The 22,367-nt window shown below is 37.0% G+C and overlaps 1 protein-coding gene across 1 annotated transcript in view; it reads right to left on the reverse strand.

The window, feature by feature from the left end:
* Nucleotides 1-704: 704 nt before the first annotated feature.
* The window catches only part of Invadolysin (leishmanolysin-like peptidase, invadolysin), an 89,310-nt gene continuing 67,647 nt past the window's right edge, over nucleotides 705-22,367 (reverse strand). Inside the window, exons 5-18 of the mRNA XM_073090798.1 lie at nucleotides 20,018-20,129; nucleotides 15,707-15,842; nucleotides 14,241-14,391; nucleotides 12,858-12,995; nucleotides 12,140-12,205; nucleotides 11,270-11,393; nucleotides 9,868-9,969; nucleotides 8,716-8,903; nucleotides 6,203-6,335; nucleotides 4,391-4,550; nucleotides 2,985-3,079; nucleotides 2,561-2,632; nucleotides 1,823-1,954; nucleotides 705-1,413 (exon numbers count right to left, since the gene is read on the reverse strand). Of these exons, the coding sequence (XP_072946899.1) occupies nucleotides 1,267-1,413; nucleotides 1,823-1,954; nucleotides 2,561-2,632; nucleotides 2,985-3,079; nucleotides 4,391-4,550; nucleotides 6,203-6,335; nucleotides 8,716-8,903; nucleotides 9,868-9,969; nucleotides 11,270-11,393; nucleotides 12,140-12,205; nucleotides 12,858-12,995; nucleotides 14,241-14,391; nucleotides 15,707-15,842; nucleotides 20,018-20,129 (1,756 nt within the window). The 3' untranslated portion in view covers nucleotides 705-1,266. The remainder of the gene's footprint in view (nucleotides 1,414-1,822; nucleotides 1,955-2,560; nucleotides 2,633-2,984; nucleotides 3,080-4,390; nucleotides 4,551-6,202; nucleotides 6,336-8,715; nucleotides 8,904-9,867; nucleotides 9,970-11,269; nucleotides 11,394-12,139; nucleotides 12,206-12,857; nucleotides 12,996-14,240; nucleotides 14,392-15,706; nucleotides 15,843-20,017; nucleotides 20,130-22,367) is intronic.

Below are 22,367 nucleotides of genomic sequence, written 5' to 3' on the forward strand. Positions count from 1 at the left end.
CTTTGATAACCAAAACAACGGGTAGATTGATTAATAATAACGGACGTAAACAAAAATCACTGAAATGCTCCTCATTACATAATTAAGTATTACTCGTTCCAATAAAAATTGAAAACCAAAAAATAACACCTCTCGCTACTAATCTATGCCTCTCGTTTGTTCCCTATAATGTGTGAGTGAGAAAAATATACAAAACATTATCTTTATTGCAACTTATCATAGTTTTTTTTAAATAAATCTTACGTAACTGCGATGACGTCATTTCAAGTAAACCAATGGTTGCTGTATTCAATAGTTGTTTTAATTAAGATCTATTTATCTTTCACTTAAAAAAAGACAAACCCACTGAATTTCTTACCGGATCTTTTCAGTAGCACTACCATGAGTTGGCATAGAAACGCCACTATAGAAATTGTAAATAGAAAACTATTGTCATTTTGCTAGTGAATAACATGACTACTATCGTTACGGTATTTCTTGACAACGTCTGTCAAATTAATGACTCATGGGACCGAATTTGTATGGCAATAGATCATAATGACATTCGCTAGCGATTTGATTTCGATAGGTTTTTTACGTATCGAGTTACGCCACTACGGATTTTAGTTCTACGAGTAACCACCAGAGGCGCTGTACAATTTTTCATACATTTATTTTACGCAGTCGCTAGCGAGTAATACTTTTGTAAACTCATGGTAGTGCTACAGTAGAGGTCGCGTTCCGATCCGGTAGTAGTTTAAGAAAATATTGTAACTGACAATTTGTAAGTGCCTATGCAGGCCTATGCAAGATAAATATATTTCATTTCATCGCCTATAACGTAAGAGCGAGACATACTAAATCTATTTTGGATTCCAATCTTTACTAAAATAAATCATAGTTATATTTTTTAAGTTACGAACGATGACGTCATATGTTAGTTGCTGTCAACAAACCATAGTTATGTTTTTTTTACGTGCGATGACGTCATATGTCAGTTGTTGTTAACAAAATCATAGTTTTGATTTTTTTACGTACGATGAGGTCATAGGTCAGCTGCTTTCAACAAAACCTTACTTATGTTTTTTTAAGTTTCGTACGATGACGTCATGTCAGCTGCTGTCAACAAAACCATAGTTGTGTTTTTTTTTAAATACGTACAATGACGTCATGTCTGTTGCTGTCAACAAAACCAAAGTTATGTTTTTTTTTAATACGTACAATGACATCATATCTGTTGCTGTCAACAAAACTATACTTATGTTTTTTTTATTACATACGATGACGTCATATATCAGCTGCCGTCAACAAAATGGACGCGATAGACAAGATGGCGGCGGCTGTCAGGTTTGGCGCGCTGCAAGCTAAATAATCGTTGGGATATAAATTCGGTGGTGGAGCCTCCTCGCCTACCTTACATACTTCATTTCGGGACTGAAAATGAAAGAAAGAAACAAAAACATTATTTTTACGAAAAATTAAATAATATTAGTCAATATCAATACGAATATAGAAATAACTGTTTTTTTATTGCATATTATGTACTTATAAGAAATATAATCGTTAAAATATTTATCTGTCTGTTTGTTCCAATTAATTTCCGAAACGGCTAAGCCAATTTTAATAAAACTTTCCAGTGATAGTTAATATTGGTTTAGCATTTAGCTACTTTTATGGAAAAAAAATATTAGGGTTCCGCACAAAAAACCCCGAAATCGTAAACTCTGCAGTCCACCTGACGGTAAGCTACTGCCGTACGGACATCTGTAATCAACCCAAGATAGGATTAGATAATCCTACCTTGAGAATCTATTCTAAACCAAAATATCTAGAAAATACTTACTTCAAATTCTTCCCCACAGACTTCCCTGCAGGGCGGACAAACCACCCCTCCCTTGTGGAGCCACCCCCTCTGAATTATTCTTATTTGTAGGATTTGACCCGCGAAGTAACATGTATATGTATAGTTGCCCACCTGAAAAATATACCAAATTTACCTTCAAATTTACTTATTAATTATAAATCACTTTTTATAATATAGGAATAGCAGACGAGCATGCAGTCCACCTGCTGGTAAGTGGCTACTGCCGTATGTACACCTGTAATCAACCCCATATAAGATTAGATTCCTACCTGAGGTCAGCCACAGATGCGCCGCTACCCTGAGGACTAAGCTGGAACGCCTCGGATAAATATGTCCCTTACCACACTTCAAACCAGAACACAGCAGCTTAACACTGCTGTTATAACAGAAATTGTTGTGGCGGTGGTGCCGCCGGAGTCGAACTACAAGCTACTAGTACCAGCTACAAAATATTTGAAATTTAATTCTTATTTGAAAAATACTAATATGTACACCGGGGAGCGGTGGAACTCTCTGTGGTTTTACTCCGGTGATATTATCATCATATCAACAATAGCGTGAAGTAGTTCTGTGTGAAGGGTGTGTGACTTACATATGAGGAGACTTTAGTCCTCAGGAGACGCTGTGATCGGCTTCAGGTAGAACCTGCTCTATATGTACCTTTTCGAATTTTACTAACACAAAATACGAAGTTATTTGTATATTAAGAATACTTACAACAATATGAAGGCGACCCTTATCACATTGATATTTATAACAACCGGAACCCCAGTGCTGCCATTCTCGTATCTATAAAAGAACAAAATATAATTATTTATTTAAAAATAGTGTGTATTAGAATTTAAATCTCCATATAAAATGTATCTTATATTACTATTGAGAAATATAGATTCTATAAAGTAAACCCAAAAAATGTTTTATATTTAGCGGCGGGAGATCTCCCGCCGGGCTAGGTGATCATGCCCGGGGAGCGGCCGTGCTCCAACAGTCTCAGTTCGGAGCTTGTATATATGCAATATGTTGAGAAAACTTCCATAGCGTGATTCAGAAACGTGTAGCGCCATCCCTTGAGTCGTGGAAAGTTACTACCATTTATTATCTCGCAAAAATAAATTATTTCACTATTTGAGATAAAATTTACCTGTCTACAAGATTTCTGTTCCCAGACTCTGTCGCTGTGGTCAAAACACTTTGAATGTACTCCGTAGTTCTCTAGCGCAAAGTTGACATCGGTTTCTGAAATAAAATATTAATAATATTTAAATTTATGGTAAGTAAATGATTTAAGGAATATTTTAAAAAATATATATCTTTCGTGGACAAATTGTAATAAAAGAGTAATTGGATTCCTTAGTTATGTAACAAAATATATAAAAAATACCGGAATATAAAAAAATATTAAAAAAAATTATTAAAAAATATTAAAATTATTTTTTTATATTCCGGTGAAAACATTTAAAAATCCGTTAATTGTATAATTGAATTGTATTTCTTTGCATAGCTAAATTTTTTTAAGTGAATATGAATATATTATGGATGAAAATATATTTGAAAAATTGCACAATTTATAATATCAGTGATTAAAATAAAAACATATTTCTATTAAGAATTTTATTCGATTTCAAACGAATACTCTAATGTTATTAAGTGTTTTTTTTTCTACATTTTTTAAATCAAAGCAAAATACATAAAAATACGACATAATCCAATTCTTGTTACAAAAAATCTACTGTACGCATAGTCGCATATACGTGATAAAAATGAAACGTCTTAAAAACGTTAATAATTTTATTTGGTAATACAGATTTATTAGAATTATTGTTTATGAAACAATAATCAATTTAATTTCTCTCTCATCCACTTTGTCATACTTTTATTTTATTGAAAATATATTAAATCATAAAGTTTATATTAAAACTGGGTCATTTTTTAGAATCCTTTTACTTAAAATAATTTATCTTTTTTTTTAATACTGTCATCATGCCCAGTTTAATAAAACAAGCAATATTTAAATATTTTAAATAAAATATTATTTATTTTATTTTATTTATAACATTTTAGTGTTCAACTTAGTAGTTTAAGTTTAAATATTGTTTGTTTTTTTTAATCTTATATATAAAATTCTCGTGTCACAATGTTAGTTACCGTACTCCTCCGAAACGGCTTTACCGATTTTCACCAAATTTTATATGCATATTCAGTAGCTCTGAGAATCGGCTACTATCTATTTTTCATACACCTAAGTGATAAGGGTTGTCCCTTAACATTTTTTATTTATATGGCAACACAACATTTGCCGGGTCAGCTAGTTGTATTCTATAATTAATTATTTTTCAATATCTACACTAATAGTATAAGGAGGAAAACTTTGTTTGATTTTAAAAAAATCTTTCGCCATTTGAAAGCTACATTATATACGAGTAACATAAGCTATATTTTATATGAAATATATTTGATAAATAGATTTTGAGGCGATACAAAGTTAGCCGGGTCAGCTAGTCGTTAATAAGCAAATAAAAACTAAAATAGAATATTTATCAGTCTTACTTGGAGTATTCTCCTCATACGAGCACCGACTGCCCCTCACCAGCACACTCTTGTGTTTCCACGTGAACTCCTGGAGGTAGGGGCAGTAGTCCGCCAGCGACACCGAGCCGCCGTAGTACGCCTCCTGCCCGGGGGGTAGTTGGGGGAGGTAGTCGAAGTGCTGGGGGGAAAATAGTTATATGTAATATATATTTGACCTATTCTACCTAATAACAGCAGTGTTAGGCGCTGCTGTGTTCCGGTTTGAAGGGTGTGGTAAGGGAGACAGACTCTTCCGAGGCGTTCCAGCTTAGTCCTCAGGGGTAGCGGCGCATCTGTGGCCAACCTCAGGTAGGAATATTTAATCCTATCTGGGGTTGATTACAGATGTCCATGGGCGGCAATAGCCACTTACCATCAGGTGGACTGCATGCTCGTCTGCTACTCTTATATTATAAAAAAAAAAATATATGTATGTATGTTTGCGAAGCGAGGGCGGGGGGATAATATATGTAACATTTAATACCTATGGCAGGATAAGGGTACGGAGGTCCTATGTCAGAATCGCTGCCAATAATTTTAAATAATATATGAAGATAATTATATGTTTTGTGCATCCGTGTATAAAAGTGTGTCTGCTGTGTTTCTTTGTAACACTGGGTGTGTGTGTGTGTGATCGTATCTTTTCGCATATTTTTTTCGATCGTTTGGCATATTTATTTATTTAATAAGGTTTGCCAACAATTGTTACACGAAATGTATTATAAATAATTACAAAACAATGGTCTTATGGTACGTGCACAACCTATTACAGGCAAACACAGCATGCACAACAATTTTAGATATAAGTGCATTGGGTAAACTAGTAGTGCAAGTAAATTAAATTTGATTTTAACAATATTATAATAATATAATTTGATTCTTTTACTACATTATAAAAGAATACAAAAAACAGATGTAAAATATATAATAAATTAGTACATTGGCGAAGATTGGGACAGAACTAACATGATATATGTATTTATCACTCTGTGTACCTGCGTGTATGCGTACATTTGATTGTGTGTTTCTCTCTCTTAGTGTGTATGCCTGTGAGCCTACATCTATCTCATTCTAGTCGTTCCTCTCTCTCTCTCTCTCTCTGTATCAGATTGTGTGTCAGTCCGTCTATGTCTGTCTGTCTATCTGTCTGTATGTCAGCAGGTATGTCTGTCTATTTATGCGTTTCTGTCTATATCAACTGTCTATATCTCTCTGTGTTTGTGTGTTTGTCTGTGTAAGTGTTTTTGTCATGGGTGAGTGCGTGTATGCGTGTGTACATGTGTGTGTGTAAGCGCGCGTATACCATCTCTCTCTCTTTCTGTCAGTTTTTATCTATCTGTTTGGCTATCTCTCTCTGTCTCTGCGTGTGTGCCTGTTTGTCTCTGTGTGTGTGCGTGTATGTATGTATGTCTATGTACTCACCTGGTACACCCTGGGCAGGATGTGTTCATGTTTGACCAGGTTGCAGAGAACAACGGCGGTGCGGCGCGGTGCACACTCCGTCCGCAGCGGGTCATTCTTCACCCGCTCACAGAACGGTGTGTGTCTGTTCTTCCATGTCTGTCTGTGTGTCGGCTAGTAGGTGTCTGTCCCTCTATTTCTGTATGTCTGTCAACAGGTATGTTTGCCTCTCTCTTTCGCTCTCATTCTCTGTGTGTTATTAAGAGCATCTGTCCATTTTTGTTTGTCTGTCTGTATGTCTGTCTGTCTATATTTCTCTGTGTCTTTTTTTGTCTGTGTTGTCTGTGTTGACTGTGTTTGTCATGTATGTATGTATGTCTATGTACTCACCTGGTACACCCTGGGCAGGATGTGTTCATGTTTGACGAGGTTGCAGAGCACGACAGCGGTGCGGCGCGGTGCACACTCCGTCCGCAGCGGGTCGCCCTTCACACGCTCACAGAACGGCGCTGGGTTCTTCCATCTGGACGGATCAAATCAATAATTATTATTATATTTCAATGATACGATCGATTAAATCAAGTGAAGGCAACTGCCATTATCCTTCAATTTACGTCTAATTTTGTGGCATTTTAAATAAAGTAAGTTGATCAATCACAAAATAATACAAATATGTTTTGCCTGCCAAAGATCAACATTTGATATTTTATCCGGACTAAAAAAATCACAAATGTTCATCTTAGGTAGTTAAAAATCCAATTCCTCTCAATTAATAATAATTATTGAGAGGAATTGGATTTTTTTGGAATTGGAATGTTTATTAAGTTAACCTTAACTTACTTACTTACTTTACTTACTTAGGTTATTAAGGTTATAACCTTATTATCACACAACTGTCATCAGTTGTTTACATTTCATTGTGGAGGGGAGGGTTGGATACCATTATAAAAGGCATGCATTAGGTTGACAGCGTCACTTAGCGATTAACCGTCGTAGAGTCAACTTACCCTGATGATGCTCCGTTTTGGAGCGAAACACGTGTTGGTGGTGGTATGTATGGTGATTGGTGGTGTATATTTTTAATTGTTTGCATCTGCACGCATCCTTTGTGGGAGGGAGGGTGGTACATACTGCATGGTTTAAAATATATACCATCATACATATTTGTAGCGGATTGTTGCGAAGTAGTTTTAATCTTAACTTAATAGCGTGGATTTCCGCAAAGTAACGCCTGATACAATTAACTATTGGAATGTTTATTGAATAGCAACTTACCCTTCATCCATAGTATCGTTTAAGCTTGTGAAGATAGAAAATATTGTTAGTAATGTTAATTAATTATCAATTAATAACATGATTTACTAAATAAAATAAATATAATATTAAGCTTGTGTGTGTGTGTACACACAATAACATTATAAAACTGTTTTTGGAACTTATTAATGGGATATTTTGACACATTTCAATTTAAATATTTAAAAGAAGAAAATCACATAACTTCGAGTTACGTCTACAGACATAGAGCGTATCAGACACGTACCGTTACTGACAAAAGTTGTACAAGTGCGAGCCGAATTCGGATGGAGGATTCCGTACCCCCAAATTTTCAATTATTTTTTATTGACAAGTAATATTTATTTTTATCATAGCAGCTATATAAGTAAATGTATTTTGAAAATTTGAACTGTCTTAACTATTAGAATTCAATAGGTAAAGCGAAAAACGTCAAAAAATAGCGGCTTCTTGTACGCCGACCCCTCTTTATTTTCATGCTATTTTTATTTTTAATATAAAAATTATTATAATGTTATAGCGGCCACTATAATACATACTCTGTGAAAATTTCAAGTGTCTGTCTATTACGTTTCAGGAGATAGAGCCCTGTGACAGACGGACAGACAGCTGCTTAGTAATAGGGTTCCGTTTTTACCCCTTGGGTATGAAACCCTAAAAATATGTTTTGTCTGACACCTTCTGTGACTGACAGGTTTTATGTCTGTTACTATTACACTTTTATAAAGCAGACATATGTATAATATATTATACTTACTCCATACTCGAATTGTCCATACGATTGCTTGGAAAGATTAGGTTAGTTAGTTAGTTATATTAGTTAATTAAGTTTCTAAAAGTGGGTCAAATACAAACTTAGCCATTAAAACACAATGAAATGTTTAAATTTATGCATAAAAATATTTTTTGACATAAGTAATTCTGTAAGAATTGTAATTTAAAAAAGATTACATTTATATACGTACATATATACTTATAAAAATTGGTCCTTTTAGCCGGATAACGCAAAAATAGCTGGCAGTGATAGCCTAGTGGTTAAGAAACTCGGCCTCTCGATCGAGGGGTACGAGGTTCAAATCCCAGGCACGCACCTCTGAAGTTATGTGCGTATTAGAAATTAATTATCAATTGCTAAACGGTGAAGGAAAATATCGTGAGGAAACCTGCATACCTGAGAGACTTATATAAAAAAATCTTAAAGGTATGTGAAGTCTACCAATACGCACTTGTCCAGCGCGGTGGACTATGGCCTAATCCTTCTCATTCTGAGAAGAGACCCGTGCACAGCAGTGGGACAGTAATGGACTAATGATGATGATGATGAACACAAAAAAAGAAATCTCTTCAAGACATTTTAAGAAATTCTTGCATATGATCTTAAAAATTGGTCGTTCGAGCCGGATCGAAAGAGATACTATATACAAACAAAACGTTCAAACATTCTACCCAAAACAAATTGATACGATAGTATAAAATGACACACTTTAGACCTTACACGCTCCTGTTAAAGACCTTCCCGTCTCACTTTTACCTCATATTTTGTACAACACAATCCTGAAATTCGATTCTCCTCACCAGACCTGTCCTCCATCATCGCTCTGGAAGCTCACCTGTCCCTCCTCGCGTCCAGCCACTGCTTGCAGGAGCCCATCGCGAACTGGCAGCCGAGTCCCCGCCCCCAGTGCAGTGGCGCCGCGTGGGTGTAGTCCGCGCGGTACCACCCCGTGTCCTCCATCATAGCGAACGTTATACGACTGAACACCGAATTTTGTGTGTGTGTGCCTGTCATTGCTTCGTTCTGAAAGCAAACAAAAAAAACGTATCATATTGCTAAAAAAAACGTAAAATATTGTAAAAAAAAAAACAAAAAAACTTCAATGCCAAAAAATATAATCTATTTTATGACATAAAAACCTATAGGTGTTATTATAGAATAACAAAAAATGATTACTGAAAACCTATACAATTACTATAAAAATAATAAACCCGACGTTAATTCTCACAATTTAAAGTAAAAAATAGAAATAAAACTAAAAGAAAAAACCCGACTGCCTAACACAAAGTAATATATGTTATTCCCACAATTTAACCTTAAATAAAATATTAGAAAAAAGCTACAGTATATTATAAAACACTTCAAATAAACTGTTACTCCCACAATTTAGACGAATCCAACGCCACCTCATATGTTAAATCAAGCCGTTTGTGCTGCAGCGTGACAAAGAATGAGACACATACATACACTCGAAGAACAATATCTTTTGTAGTCGAATAAAATGCATGTGTGTACTTATGTACACACGTGAGAACTTATACTTATTTGGTGTATTTAATAGGGAAGTAAACCTAATACACAACAAAATAATATTACAACATGGTTAGTAAAAAATACCAAATATACCACACGACACGACATATATCGTATCGTATAAATAACTAATGATTGGCCAAATGTCTACTATTTGTTGTTATAGTATCCACCGTTATACATACTCTGTAAAAATGTCAAGTGTCTATCTGTGTCAGGAGATAGAGTCTTGTGACAGACGGACAGACAAAGGCTTAGTAATAGGGTTCCATTTTTACATTATACTTAGCCGAAGCGTTCCAGCTTAGTCATTAGTGGCCGACCTAAGGTAGGAATGTAATCATATCTGAGGTTGATTACAGATGATCACGGACAACAGTAGCCATCAGGTCTACTGCATGCTCATCTGCAACTTCTATATTATAAAAAATAAGAAAACTAAAAAGAACCTTACCTCAAAAACCCTTTTCTCCCAATGTGTAAGGGCGGTTCCATCTCCCCCCTGGTCTTCTAGCTCCGCACCTTCCAACTTCGAGCAATTGAAGTGTTCTCTAACCTGAAATAAATTATTTATTAAATTACCGTTGTGAAATTATTTTTAAAACCTCTACTTTTAAATAACGTATCTCATTATTAATTGGACAATATACAAAAAATTAAGATCAGCATGTGATATATCGATTACTAGCTTTTGCCCGCGGCTTCGCCCGCGTTTAAAAGAAAATAATATAACATACTAAGATACATAACACGTACCTTCAACTTTGCTAAAGTTCATCACTTGATCAAATGCATAGTTTACGATTCAATCCTTACTGATATCGATTAAAATAATCGATGTTTTGAGTCCAAAACATCGATTCTCCTATTAATCGATCTTAGATCGTCATCCCTAGTTCCCGTGGGATTTCCGGGATAAAACTATCCTATGTCCTTTCTCGGGTCTCAGACTATCTTTGTGCAAAATTTCAATAAAATCGGTTCAGTGGTTTGGGCGTGAAGAAGAGACAACCAGACAGACAGACAGACAGAGTTACTTTCGGATTTATAATATTAGTAAGGATTAAATCAAGAGAAGATCTTTAAACAACCCGTGTGATCGGCTTCAGGTAGAACCTGCTCTATATGGAGTTGGTTACACGTCCATACGACAGTAACTCACCATCAGATAAGTACAAGCTTGTTTATTACTTTAATAATCGCAAAAACCGTTGGTGTACGTAAGCAGAGTCCGCGCCAATCTGCTAGTCCGCTTCGAATATAGAAACGAGTCGCGTCGCAAAAGCAAATTGTAGACTACGACGGAGGATACTACGGAGTATATGCTAATTACACCTGCGCACAACAACTTCAGAGCGGACTACAAGTTTGACGCGTACTATAAGAAGTTACATTTCTTTGACATACAAGAAATAACAGTAAAATATTACTTTTATCCATACCAGATAAGTTGCAGTATTTACAAGCCAACTTTATGGCATCGGCATACAAAAAATCACTAGCATTTCTACCAAACGCACTAAAGAACATAGATTAGTAAAGATACTTCGCCGCCTTGAAATTGAATGAAGCCACAAACGGCTTATTAGTAAGTTCTTTTTTTGAATTCTAGACAAATAAAAACATTTTTAGAGAAAATTTACGAAATAATAACTAATACTGCGTAATTTACATAGTAAATAAATAATTATTTCAAATATTTTAGGGACATTTTAGCACGGAGACGTGGCGAAACTTTTTTACGCAACTATTTCAATTCTCAAAACTGGGTACATTTACTTGTTAGGAGTGAGCAATCTTTACTTATCTATGCTAAAGAAGAGAATATTCATATCATTTTAAGGGTAGTCGCTTACCTCCCTCACCACTCGCGGCGTGACCACCATATGGAAGGTCCTCTCGATGAACCCACCGCGGATGACCCAATTTTTCCTCGTAATGTTCTTCACCACACGATCTGACCATTTGTGGATTTGTAGCCTGTAAAATTCATTATAAGAATATTACTTACAAAAAAGTAATCAGGAGAACTGAAAATAAGTAATAATAGCAATGTCTAACATTTTTAGTATTTTTGTCTCTGTGTTTGAAATCGCATTACGCTAAAATATATGAAATTCAATACATTAATTTAATCTAAATATATATAATTCAAAGGTGACTGCCTGACATAGTGATCTATCAACGCACAGCCCAAACCACCGGACGGATCGGGCTGAAACTTGGCATGCAGGTAGATGTTATGACGTAGGCATCCGCTAAGAAAGGATTTTGATCAATTCTACTCCCAAGGGGATAAAATAGGGGATGAAAGTTTGTATAAATTTAGGTTCATAATATTACTTCGTAACGCGAGCGAAGCCGCGGGCAAAAGCTCGTTCAATATATTCATAATCTGTATCTTGGCCTAACATTTCGTCCTCAGTTTTATAAAAAAAATCTACTCTATCGCAAGTTTTTATAATCTAAAGTTGGAGGTAATTTCCTAACATTACATGACAATGACGGAACGGGACGGGACGGAACGGAGCGGAATAGAGAATTTACAGGAGTCATTCGAATTTTGTCTTCAGGGGTATCGATATCAGGCTGGTGTCTAGTCCTATCTGGGGTTGATTACAGATGTCTACGGGCGGCAGTAGCAACTTACCATCAGGTGGACTGCATGCTCGTTAACTACTTATATGGTGTAAAAGGGACCCTAAAAGGTACATAAGGCCACTTACTCTTCGTCTAACGGTGGATTGCCCGTGTCTGGTCGCCTCTCAGTCAATGGTTCACCATTATCGTCTCTGAAAACAATATTTACTATTTAGTACTTCCAACCATCGTTAAAGGAAGACAAACATAGATTTGGACCAAACTCAAAAATATTTAAACAAATGCTGTGGTGACTTTTTGCACCTCGACAAAATAATGAAATGAAATGAAATGAAAATTTTGTAGGTATATGCCTATGAAGGCACTTACAATTTGTCAGTTACAATATTTTTCTTGAACTACTACCGGATGGTAACGCGACCTCAACTGAGATGATCCGGTAAGAAACTCAGTGGGTTTGTCTTTTGTCGAGAAGACGCCATTTTATACCTAATATTTTCGCTACTCACCTATCTATGATCACCATACACTCAGATCTATTTTTCCAAATGTCCCAAAAAGTATTATTTCATAAAATCTCTTTTCCCAAACGCCAAAAGAAGTATTACTTCATATTTTTTTCCATTTTATTTTATTTCGTATTAATTATTATTATTTTTTTAGTATAGTTGTACCGCCTTCAATTTTTCTGCACATCCCTAAGGTTGACTGGGAGATGATGCTATTTAGCATTAAGTCCGCCTTTTGCACCACACTGTTTTTAACATGGTCAATAAAGAGTAAATAAAAAAAAAAACCTTATTTATAAGCTTAAAAATTTATATATAATAATTTTATCCTCACCTGTAAAACCCGAACAGCGACACACTGAACCCTAAAGCATGAAGCATTTCGTGCTTGACCGTCGACAGCACTGAGGGTAGATCCCGGTACTTAGTAGACAGCTCCCCGGGACAGAAGTTAGCGTGGCCGGCTACCGGTCTGAAACAAAATGTATAGGATAGATACAAAATATATTTATTTATTATATAGGAGTAGCAGACGAGCAGTCCACCTGAAGGTAAGCTACTGCCGTGTAGACATCTGTAATCAACCCTAGATAGGATTAGATTCCTACCTGAGGTCAGCCACAGATGCGTTACCCCTGAGAACTAAGCTGAAATGCTTCGGAAAAGTGTGTCTCCCTTACCACACTTCAATCCAGAACACAGTAGCACTTAACACTGCTGTTATTAGACAGAAGAAACTAAAAAAATGTTTTAAAAATATTACTGTTCTACCAGCAGTGTAGCGCTGCTGTTCTGGTTTGAAGTGTGGTAGGAGTACTGTACGAGGCGTTCCTTAGTCCTCAGTAGCAGCTGTGACCTCAGGTAAGTTTTTTTTTTTTTTATAATATAAGAGCAGCAGACGAGCATGCAGTCTACCTGATGGTAAGTGACTACTCCCGCCCATGGACATCTGTAATCAACCTCAGATAGGATTAGATATTCCTACCTGAGGTCAGCCACAGATGCGCCGCTACCCCTGAGGACTAAGCTGGAACGCCTCAGAACAGTCTGTCTCCCTTACCACACCCTTCAAACCGGAACACAGCAGCGATTAACACTGCCGTTATTAGGTAGAAATGGGTGTGTAGAAATAGGTAATTATAAATGTACATGTGCGACAGTGACTTCTTACCATCAGGTGAGCATCCTGTACTACTTCTATATTATACACAAAAAATTCAGTTTGACACTAATAACCTCTATAGTTATATGCGACCACCATACACGGCCGTCCTTCCCAGGGTCGCTGGCGGTTCGACTCTTACCGCTCGCAACCCTGGAAGCCCCCTTTTAGCGGCTTCTTATGAGGGTGGTAGAAACTTTTGTGGTTCGACGCCGGTGGTACCACCGCCACACCTATTTCTGCCTCATAATAGCAGTGATAAACGCTGCTGTGTTCTGGTTTGAAGGATGTGGTAAGGGAGACATACTTTTCCGAGGCGTTCCAGCTTAGTCCTCAAGAGTAGCGGCGCATCTGGCCGACCTCAGGTATATATCTAATCCTATCTAGGGTTGATTCCAGATGTCCATGGGCGGCAGTAGCCATTTATCATCAGGTGGACTGCATGCTCGTCTGCTACTCCTATATTATAAAAAAAACTTACGATAAGCAGGAGACACCGTAGCTTCATTCTAGTACCGGTACTAAAGGGACAAGTTCTTTGCAGAAAATACCAACCTATCCATTGCAGACTCCTGTTGACAATGGGATGCATACGCCACTGTCAGCCCACGCAAACACCGTTCAGTTTGAACAGCGCTGACGTATAGCACAAAATCCGTATTCTCCACTCCCGTTGCTGGTAACTCTTCTTCTAATTCTTCTGGCACTGAAAAGATAATAAATATATGATAAGAACAATTAAATCAAATCAAATCATTTTTTTCAAAATACGTTCTTTACAGAGCTCTTTTTGAATGTCTACGCATTTACCGCCACTTCACATGGTGTTTCGTTATGGAGAAAAAGCGGCGAAAGAAACTCGATAACACATATTTAAAAAAAAATGTTTTATACAATGACAAACTTAACCTAATGGTACATGTGGAGCTGGAGCTACTTCAGACCACAGTTTTATCACTAAAGATAAAAAGTAAAATAAATATAATAAAAATAAACTACAAAGTAATTTGATATGAAAAAAGAAGCGTTTGTGTACTCATGTGTGTCACTCTCAGTATAACTTCCCACATGTGTACTCATGTACACATGTGGGAAGTTATACTTCTTTTGGTGTCGTAACTAATATTATAAATGCCAAAGTCAGTTTGTTTGTTTGTTACCCTTTCACGTCCTAACTACATAACCGATTGTCATGAAATTTTGTACACACGTTGTCAGGGATTCAGAAAAGGACATAGGGTATCTTTTATCCCGAAAAAAGTACCGTTCTCGAGGGATAGATAAAAAACTATTATCATCAACCTCTGACGACATCTAAAAGCTAGTATTTAATAAAAACAAAAGGGACAGCATTCGTATCGGGTATCAATGTGTACCCGCGCAGGAAGTAAAACTTTCATAATCAATCCATCACTGTCCCACTGCTGGGCACGGGTCTCCTCTCAGAGTGAGAAGGATTAGGCCATAGTCCACCGCGCTGGACAAGTGCGTATTGGTAGACTTCACGTACCTTTGATGACTTTTTTAATGATCTCTCAGGTATGCAGGTTTCTTCACGATGTTCTCCTTCATCTTTTAAGCAAATGTTAATTAATTTCTAATATGAACATAACTTTGAAAAATCCGAGGTGCGTGCCTGAGTGCCTGCGTGTATATCATATTGTACCTGTATATCATATTGTATTCGTATCATATCAAATCTACAATTCGATAATAATGTAATATTATTATCATTCGCAACATTCCAGAGTAATCATTTCCGGTACAAAAATCTTATCAAAAAATCAAAAATCACCATCAGGTGGACTGCATGATTCGCTACTATAACCTAATTATTCCTGAAAGATTATTTTAAATAATAAAAGATTCAATAACAGCTCCATTCTATATTTTCTCTGACAAGCCTATGGCATCTTATTCTCTTAACAATACATATTAAAATCGGTCTGAAATAATCTCGTTCTCGGTGTCGGTGGCGGTGGACAAACGGCCTTACACTACTTTATTGCTAAAACCCTTACCCGGTACTTCTGTGCCATAGTTCAGAGCGTTGCCATTGATCTCAGTGGCTGCCGTGGTCTCCGTGTCCTCGTACTTTGGTTTGTATATAGGAAGGGCTCTGCAGTTGTGCCCTGTGCTGTTACACACATAGCACGGCTGAAACAAACATCAATATTACTACGTTTATAGGCAAGGGAGTACAGGACGCCCTACGATCGGGTGGACTTTTTTATATTATAATGGCAGACGAGCATCTAGTTCACCTGATGGTAAGTGGCCACTGCTGCTCATGGATATCTGTATACAACCCCAGATAGGATTACATATTCGTACCTGAGGACACTGTACGTGCCAGACACGTGCTTTGGTGGGCAAACTAATATTTTTCAAATCATGCTTCATTTGGGGTGTTTGAAGAAATTACTCTACTTTTACCCCTGCAAGGGAATGTATCGAATTTTCAGTAACCCTGTATAAGTTAAACGTATGCAATAGGCGGAGTCTGTATGGAGTCCTTTATAGATGTCCATACAGCAGTACGCTTACCATCAGGATATGTTGTACAGTCCACGTAAAACTGCTAGTCCGCTCTGAATATAATCTAAATTGTATGACCACACCTGCTCGCAACAACTTCAGAGCGGACTAGCAGTTTGGCGCGGAGTACTTATACCAAATATTACATTATTACTAGCTATGAGGTACAACGCATTTTTATTATGTTTTACCATAAAAATAAATATAAAATCAATGTTATCGATATTATAAAACTAAGGGAAATAAAAATAAAATTACTTTTCCTGCTCAATGAAAATGAACAAGAAATGAAATATACCTCCGCTATGATTTTAAATTACAAATTTGTGGCAATTGGTAAGTAATTATTGTTTTAACAATAATGATAATAAATATTAATTGATAACAATTAAAGTAAGAATAAAACATTGAAGAAGCAAGAAACCCGAAATTAATAATAGGGATGCGAGTTTCACTCCGGCGGCACCACCACCACACCTATGTCTGTTTTAACAGCAGTGTTAAGCGCTGCTGTGTTCTGGTTTGAAGTGTGGTAAGGGAGACATGTTTTTTCGAAGCATACCACCTTACTCTCAAAGGTAGCGGCACATGTGACCAACCTGAGGTAAGAATCTATACTTATCTGGGATTGATTACAGATGTCCATGTGATGCAGAAGTCACTTACCATCAGATGGATTGCATGCACGTCTACTACACCAATATTATACCTTATTGTACTTTTATTATTTTATACCTTTTTCTAGGTCTTTACCTAACCATCGTATCCAGGACCAACTGCTTCGTCCTGCTCACAGCTAACGTGGAAGACTTGAAGCGTATCGCTCATAAATTTGTCTCAGACTCTCTCGCAGACAAAATAGCCCGTTTTATTGTCAACGCGGCCGAAGACCATAAATCCGACCACAGTGACTGTTCACATGATATTTCACACGAAGACCGACATAACGACGAATTTCACAAATATTCCTCGAAAGATAAAACTAGAATATCTAAAAGTAATAACACGAAAACCGAAAAGATGACAAAGCTTAATAATATACAGATCAGAGGATATAAAGATGAAAATAAAAACGTTGCAAAAGATACAAAAATGAAACCGTATGAACTACAAAATGAATCGCTAGAATATTTCAGAGCTAATCGATCTAAAGTTAATCCAAACATAATCATTGATATAGAAAAGATTGAAGATAGCGACGAATCTGTTAACAGTAGGAAAGATTTCGAAAGAATCAAATATGACAAAGCAGAGAATTCTAATATTGGCTATAAAGAACCCTTCCCGCCAAAAACACCAGAAGTTGACTCGAATGAAATAGACGAATTTGATTATAACAACATTGATGTGAAAGATAGTAAGACGAATCTAACAACAGAGGTTCAAAGAGTAGAATTTGATCAATATATCAATACTAACTACCCTAAGGCTAATGTAGTCGCTACTAGTGGCCCTATGGGATTGTCTAAATCTTCCACAGATGGGAATACATCGACTGACTACGATTAAAATTCATCATCATCTTCATCATCATCATCATCAACATCATCATCAACAACATCTTCTTCTTCTTCTTCTTCTTCATCATCATCATCATCAACCATTACTGACGCACTGCTGAGCACGGGTCTCCTCTCGGAATGAGAAGGATTAGGCCATAGTCCACCGCGCTGGACAAGTGCGTATTGGTAGACTTCACATACCTTTGAGATTTTTTTATAAATCTCTCAGATACGCAGGTTTCCTCACCGTGATAAATAATTTCTATTACAATAAAATATATTCAAAATAAAAAATATTATTTTATTCAGTCTTACAAAATTATTTTTGAACGTCAATTAAATTTACTACTCCGGAAGGTGGTAGAACCCTTTGTGGTTCGACTCCGGCGGCACCACCACCACACCTATCTAATAACAGCAGTATTAAACGCTGTTGTGTTCTGGTTTGAAGGGTGTGGTAAGGGAGACCTACTTTTCCGAGGCGTTCCAGCTTACTCCTTAGGAGTAGCGGCGCAGCTATGGCCGACCTCAGGTAGAATCTAATCCTATCTGGGGTTGATTACAGATGTCCATGGGCGGCAGTAGCCATTTACCATCAGGTTAACAACATGCTCGTATTCTAATCCTATAGTATAATTTAATATAAGTAATTCACCAAGCACGAGTCGAACTCGCACATGGAGACTTCAGTACCACCAAATGTTCATTATTTTTTTCTTATTTTTATTCATTTTATTATTTACAAAAAAACTTGGTATATGAAACAACAATAGATGGCGTAGGGGTGATGATGAATGATACGTAAATTTTCAATATTACCCAGTATTATTTGCCCCAACGCCATCTATTTTTGTGTGACATAACTAATTATGTCCCACAAAAATAGATGGCGTTGGGGTGATGATGAATGAAACGTCAACAACGTATAATAAAATTAAAATAACTATATTAAAATATGTTTTGTGGTTCTTATTTGTATTTATTATAATAGCAGTTATAGTAGTAAAAGGATTTTAAAAATTTCAACTGGCTTTCTAGTACGGTTTAACACTTAGATTAAAAAATGCCGAAAAATACCGGTTTGTTGTATATAGATCCCCTTTAATATTCAACTTTATTTTATTTTTAGTATTCGTATCTTCATGTGCATCTTCTGTTAAAATTTCAAGTGTCTATATATTACGGTTCTAGAGATAGTCCCCTGTGACAGACGGACAGACAGCGAAGTCTTAGTAATAGGGTTCCGTTTTTACCCTTTAGGTACGGAACCCTAAAAAACTAGTTTTATAAACTCAACATTGGAAAACACAATATCACTTACTTAAATTGAATTCTAATACACATATTTTTGAAGTTATAAGATGGAAATTATTTCGATAATTTGTTTTTAAGATTTCTCTAATATCTATTCGTCAGCAAAGAACATTTTTACATTTTCAATTTCCAAAAATATAGCCGGCCCTTGAAATTCACCTCCAAATTTAATTTTATGCAAATCGCCCCAAACAAACATTCTACCTACGTAGCATTAATTACTATTTTCAGACGTTAATTAATCAAAAATAAATGTTTCATTAACACGAGAGCCCCACGAGAATTCTTTTAATAACTTCAGTTTTTAGGGTTCCGTACCCAAAGGGTAAAACGGAACCCTATTACTAAGCCGCTGTCTGTCTGTCTGTCACAGAGCTCTATCTCCTGAACCGTAATAGATAGACACTTGAAATTTTTACAGAGGATGCATAACGGTGGCCGATATAACAACAAATACTAAACATATAATGGTTGAAGATAAATGGTGGTCGCCATACAAGAATTCCACAATTGACATAAAGTTCATTATGCTATGCAGAATTTGTTTGCAAAAATTAGCTTCCATTCCATTCCGCGGTAATGTAAATTGAGACTAAGGGCCTATGATTCTACCTTCAAAATTTGGCACTTTTTTTTGTTTACGCGGGGGAAACCTTCAATGCCCGGTGCCGTGGCAGCGACGCAGGGTTATGTGGGATTTTTACCGCACTAACCCTACCGGAGTCCTCTTAGCGCGTTGTACCGTCGGGCTCTGCCTAGGTGATCTTGACGCTCGCCACACCGTCTGGTGCGTACGACGGTATGCGACTACACATACCGCCGTCCTTCCCGGGACCGCTGGCCGGGCGGTTCGAGCTCCCACTCTTGCCGCCCGCAACCCCGGAAGCCCCTTTTAGTCGCCTCTTACGACAGGCAGGGGATACCGTAGCCCTATTCTGGTCCCGGAACTACAGGGACAAAAATTTGGCCCATACTTACATTTAAATGGTGTTCAGGTACCCTCACTTCACCACACATGGTTTCAGTATTACACGCGTCTATGCAGTGGGACCTGCCACCCCTGATGAAGACTTGACGCGTTGGACATTTTCTGAAAAGAAGCAAACATATATTTTTTTATAAACGCTTTCTACACTCACGGCCCCACATTAGGATTACCTGTATCGTGGGTGCCATGGACACACACATAGACAAATACACAAACACCCAGACCCAGAAATATAAATCTAAATTCATCATTTAGATATCTGTCTGGCCGGGGATCGTACCCCGAACCCTTTGCGTCACAGACCGGTATGGTGACCGCTCCGCCACGCGGGTCGTCGAATTTAATTATTTACGGATTACAAACATAAAAAAATAATTATAGTTTCTAAAATTAAAAACCACGCTAAAATCGCAAAAGAAAAATCGTTAATGCTGATTCCTGACGATCCTGATGAGGTGAATGTGATAAACGGCGTACCATTATTATATTTAGGTGTTGGGGCTGCCCCGGTTCTGCAGTGACTCTGAAATGTTCTCGCTGAACTATACAGATGGCTTTTACGCTAAAACGCGCAAAAAAATAAAGTGTCTGTCTATTGCGGTTCAGGAGATAGAGCCCTGTGACAGACGGACTGACAGAGGCTTAGCAACAGGGTTTCAATTACCCTTTAGGTATGTAAACCCAATGACATTTTATACTACGTAAACCTAAAAATATTTTGCCTGTCACGGTCCGTGCCTGACACGCTTAATGCCTGTAAATCAACCTTTATACTGTCAAGCAGTGATAGCCTAGTGGTTAAGAAACACGGCCTCTCGATCGAGGGGTCCGAAGTTCCAATCCCAGGCACGCACCTCTGATTTTCAAATTTATGTGCGTATTAGAAATTAATTATCACTTGCTTAAACGGTGAAGGAAAACATCGTGTGGAAACCTGCATACCTGAGATTTATAAAAAAAAAAAATCTTAAAGGTATGTGAAGTCTACCAATACGCACTTGTTCAGCGCGGTGGACTATGACCTAATCCTTCTCATTCTGAGAGGAGACCCGTGCCCTGCAGTGGGACAGTAATGGGTTGATGATGATGACTGTCAATTTTACATAGTAGATAGCTATTTACGCAGAATTGGAATCTTATCGTGAACTGATAAGAAAGATAACTTTTTCAACATATTCAGTATTTGTGATCAAGTTTATCGTGATATGGTGTTTGTGAAAACAAAAATGTCTGAATTTTATGTGTTTTATGGTTCTTGTGATTAAATAGTCGAAGTGTTATATTGTTAGGATTTTCAAGTTTAAAGGTAAGAATAACAAACTTCTAGTAGGGGAGCCCATGATTCTAAGTGTGTAGAAACTCGAACGTCATTGGGATCTACACGATTGTGTAGATTAGACGTTAGAATGAAGAAAAGGTTATATGATATTTTTCGATTCAGTTGGGTGTTCTCTTATTCTGACGATTCGAAAAAAAAATGAGTTTTTTTTTTTTTAATAATATAAGAGTAGCAGACGAGCATGCAGTCCACCTGATGGTAAGTGGCTACTGCCGCCCATGGACATCTGTAATAAACCCCAGATAGGATTAGATATTCCTACCTGAGGTCGGCCACAGATGCGCCGCTACCCCTGAGGACTAAGCTGGAATGCCTCGGAAAAGTCTTTCTCCCTTACCACATCCTTCAAACCGGAACACAGCAGCGCTTAACACTGCTGTTATTAGGTAGAAATAGGTGTGGCGGTGGTGCCGCCGGAGTCGAACCACGAAGGGTTCTAAATGAGAATGTATGAGGAATAATGTATTTTCCTAAAAATTAGCCTTTTCCTTTAGTTTGTGATACATTATTACTTCTCAGGGATTCATGCTAATAAGTGACACTATCAGATAGCATAATTATACAGGCAGCATAATATACATGTGATTTCTTCAAAATTACTATTTTTCTCACTACCTACTTCGACGTGTGGTAATCGGCAGATTATAATGTTTCCCGTTTTCTAGCATTATTTCCCTTATATTAAAAAGAAAATTGACCACACTCGAGCATGTCCAGTGATCAATTTTTTTGATTGTGCAAACGCCCCGACATAGAAAGCTCATTTATGGTTTAGGATACTCTACAGAGTGTAAGCTATCTTCCATATCTTAGTTCGCCACGTTCGGAACACTCCCGAAATCCCCTCTTGGGCTCCCCAACTATTCGGTATAATAGATAAATATAATATTGATGTCGCATATTTTGTAGTACTACATTCACCAAATGACATAATTATGTGGCTCCTTTGCATGAATAACCGCACCTTTAAAAAAATATAATTTACAGGAGAACCATTTTAA

Source organism: Epargyreus clarus, unplaced genomic scaffold (genome assembly GCF_041222505.1).
Source record: "Epargyreus clarus isolate Ecla_fem2 unplaced genomic scaffold, WU_Ecla_fem_2.2 ptg000033l, whole genome shotgun sequence".
Classification (NCBI taxonomy): domain Eukaryota; kingdom Metazoa; phylum Arthropoda; class Insecta; order Lepidoptera; family Hesperiidae; genus Epargyreus; species Epargyreus clarus.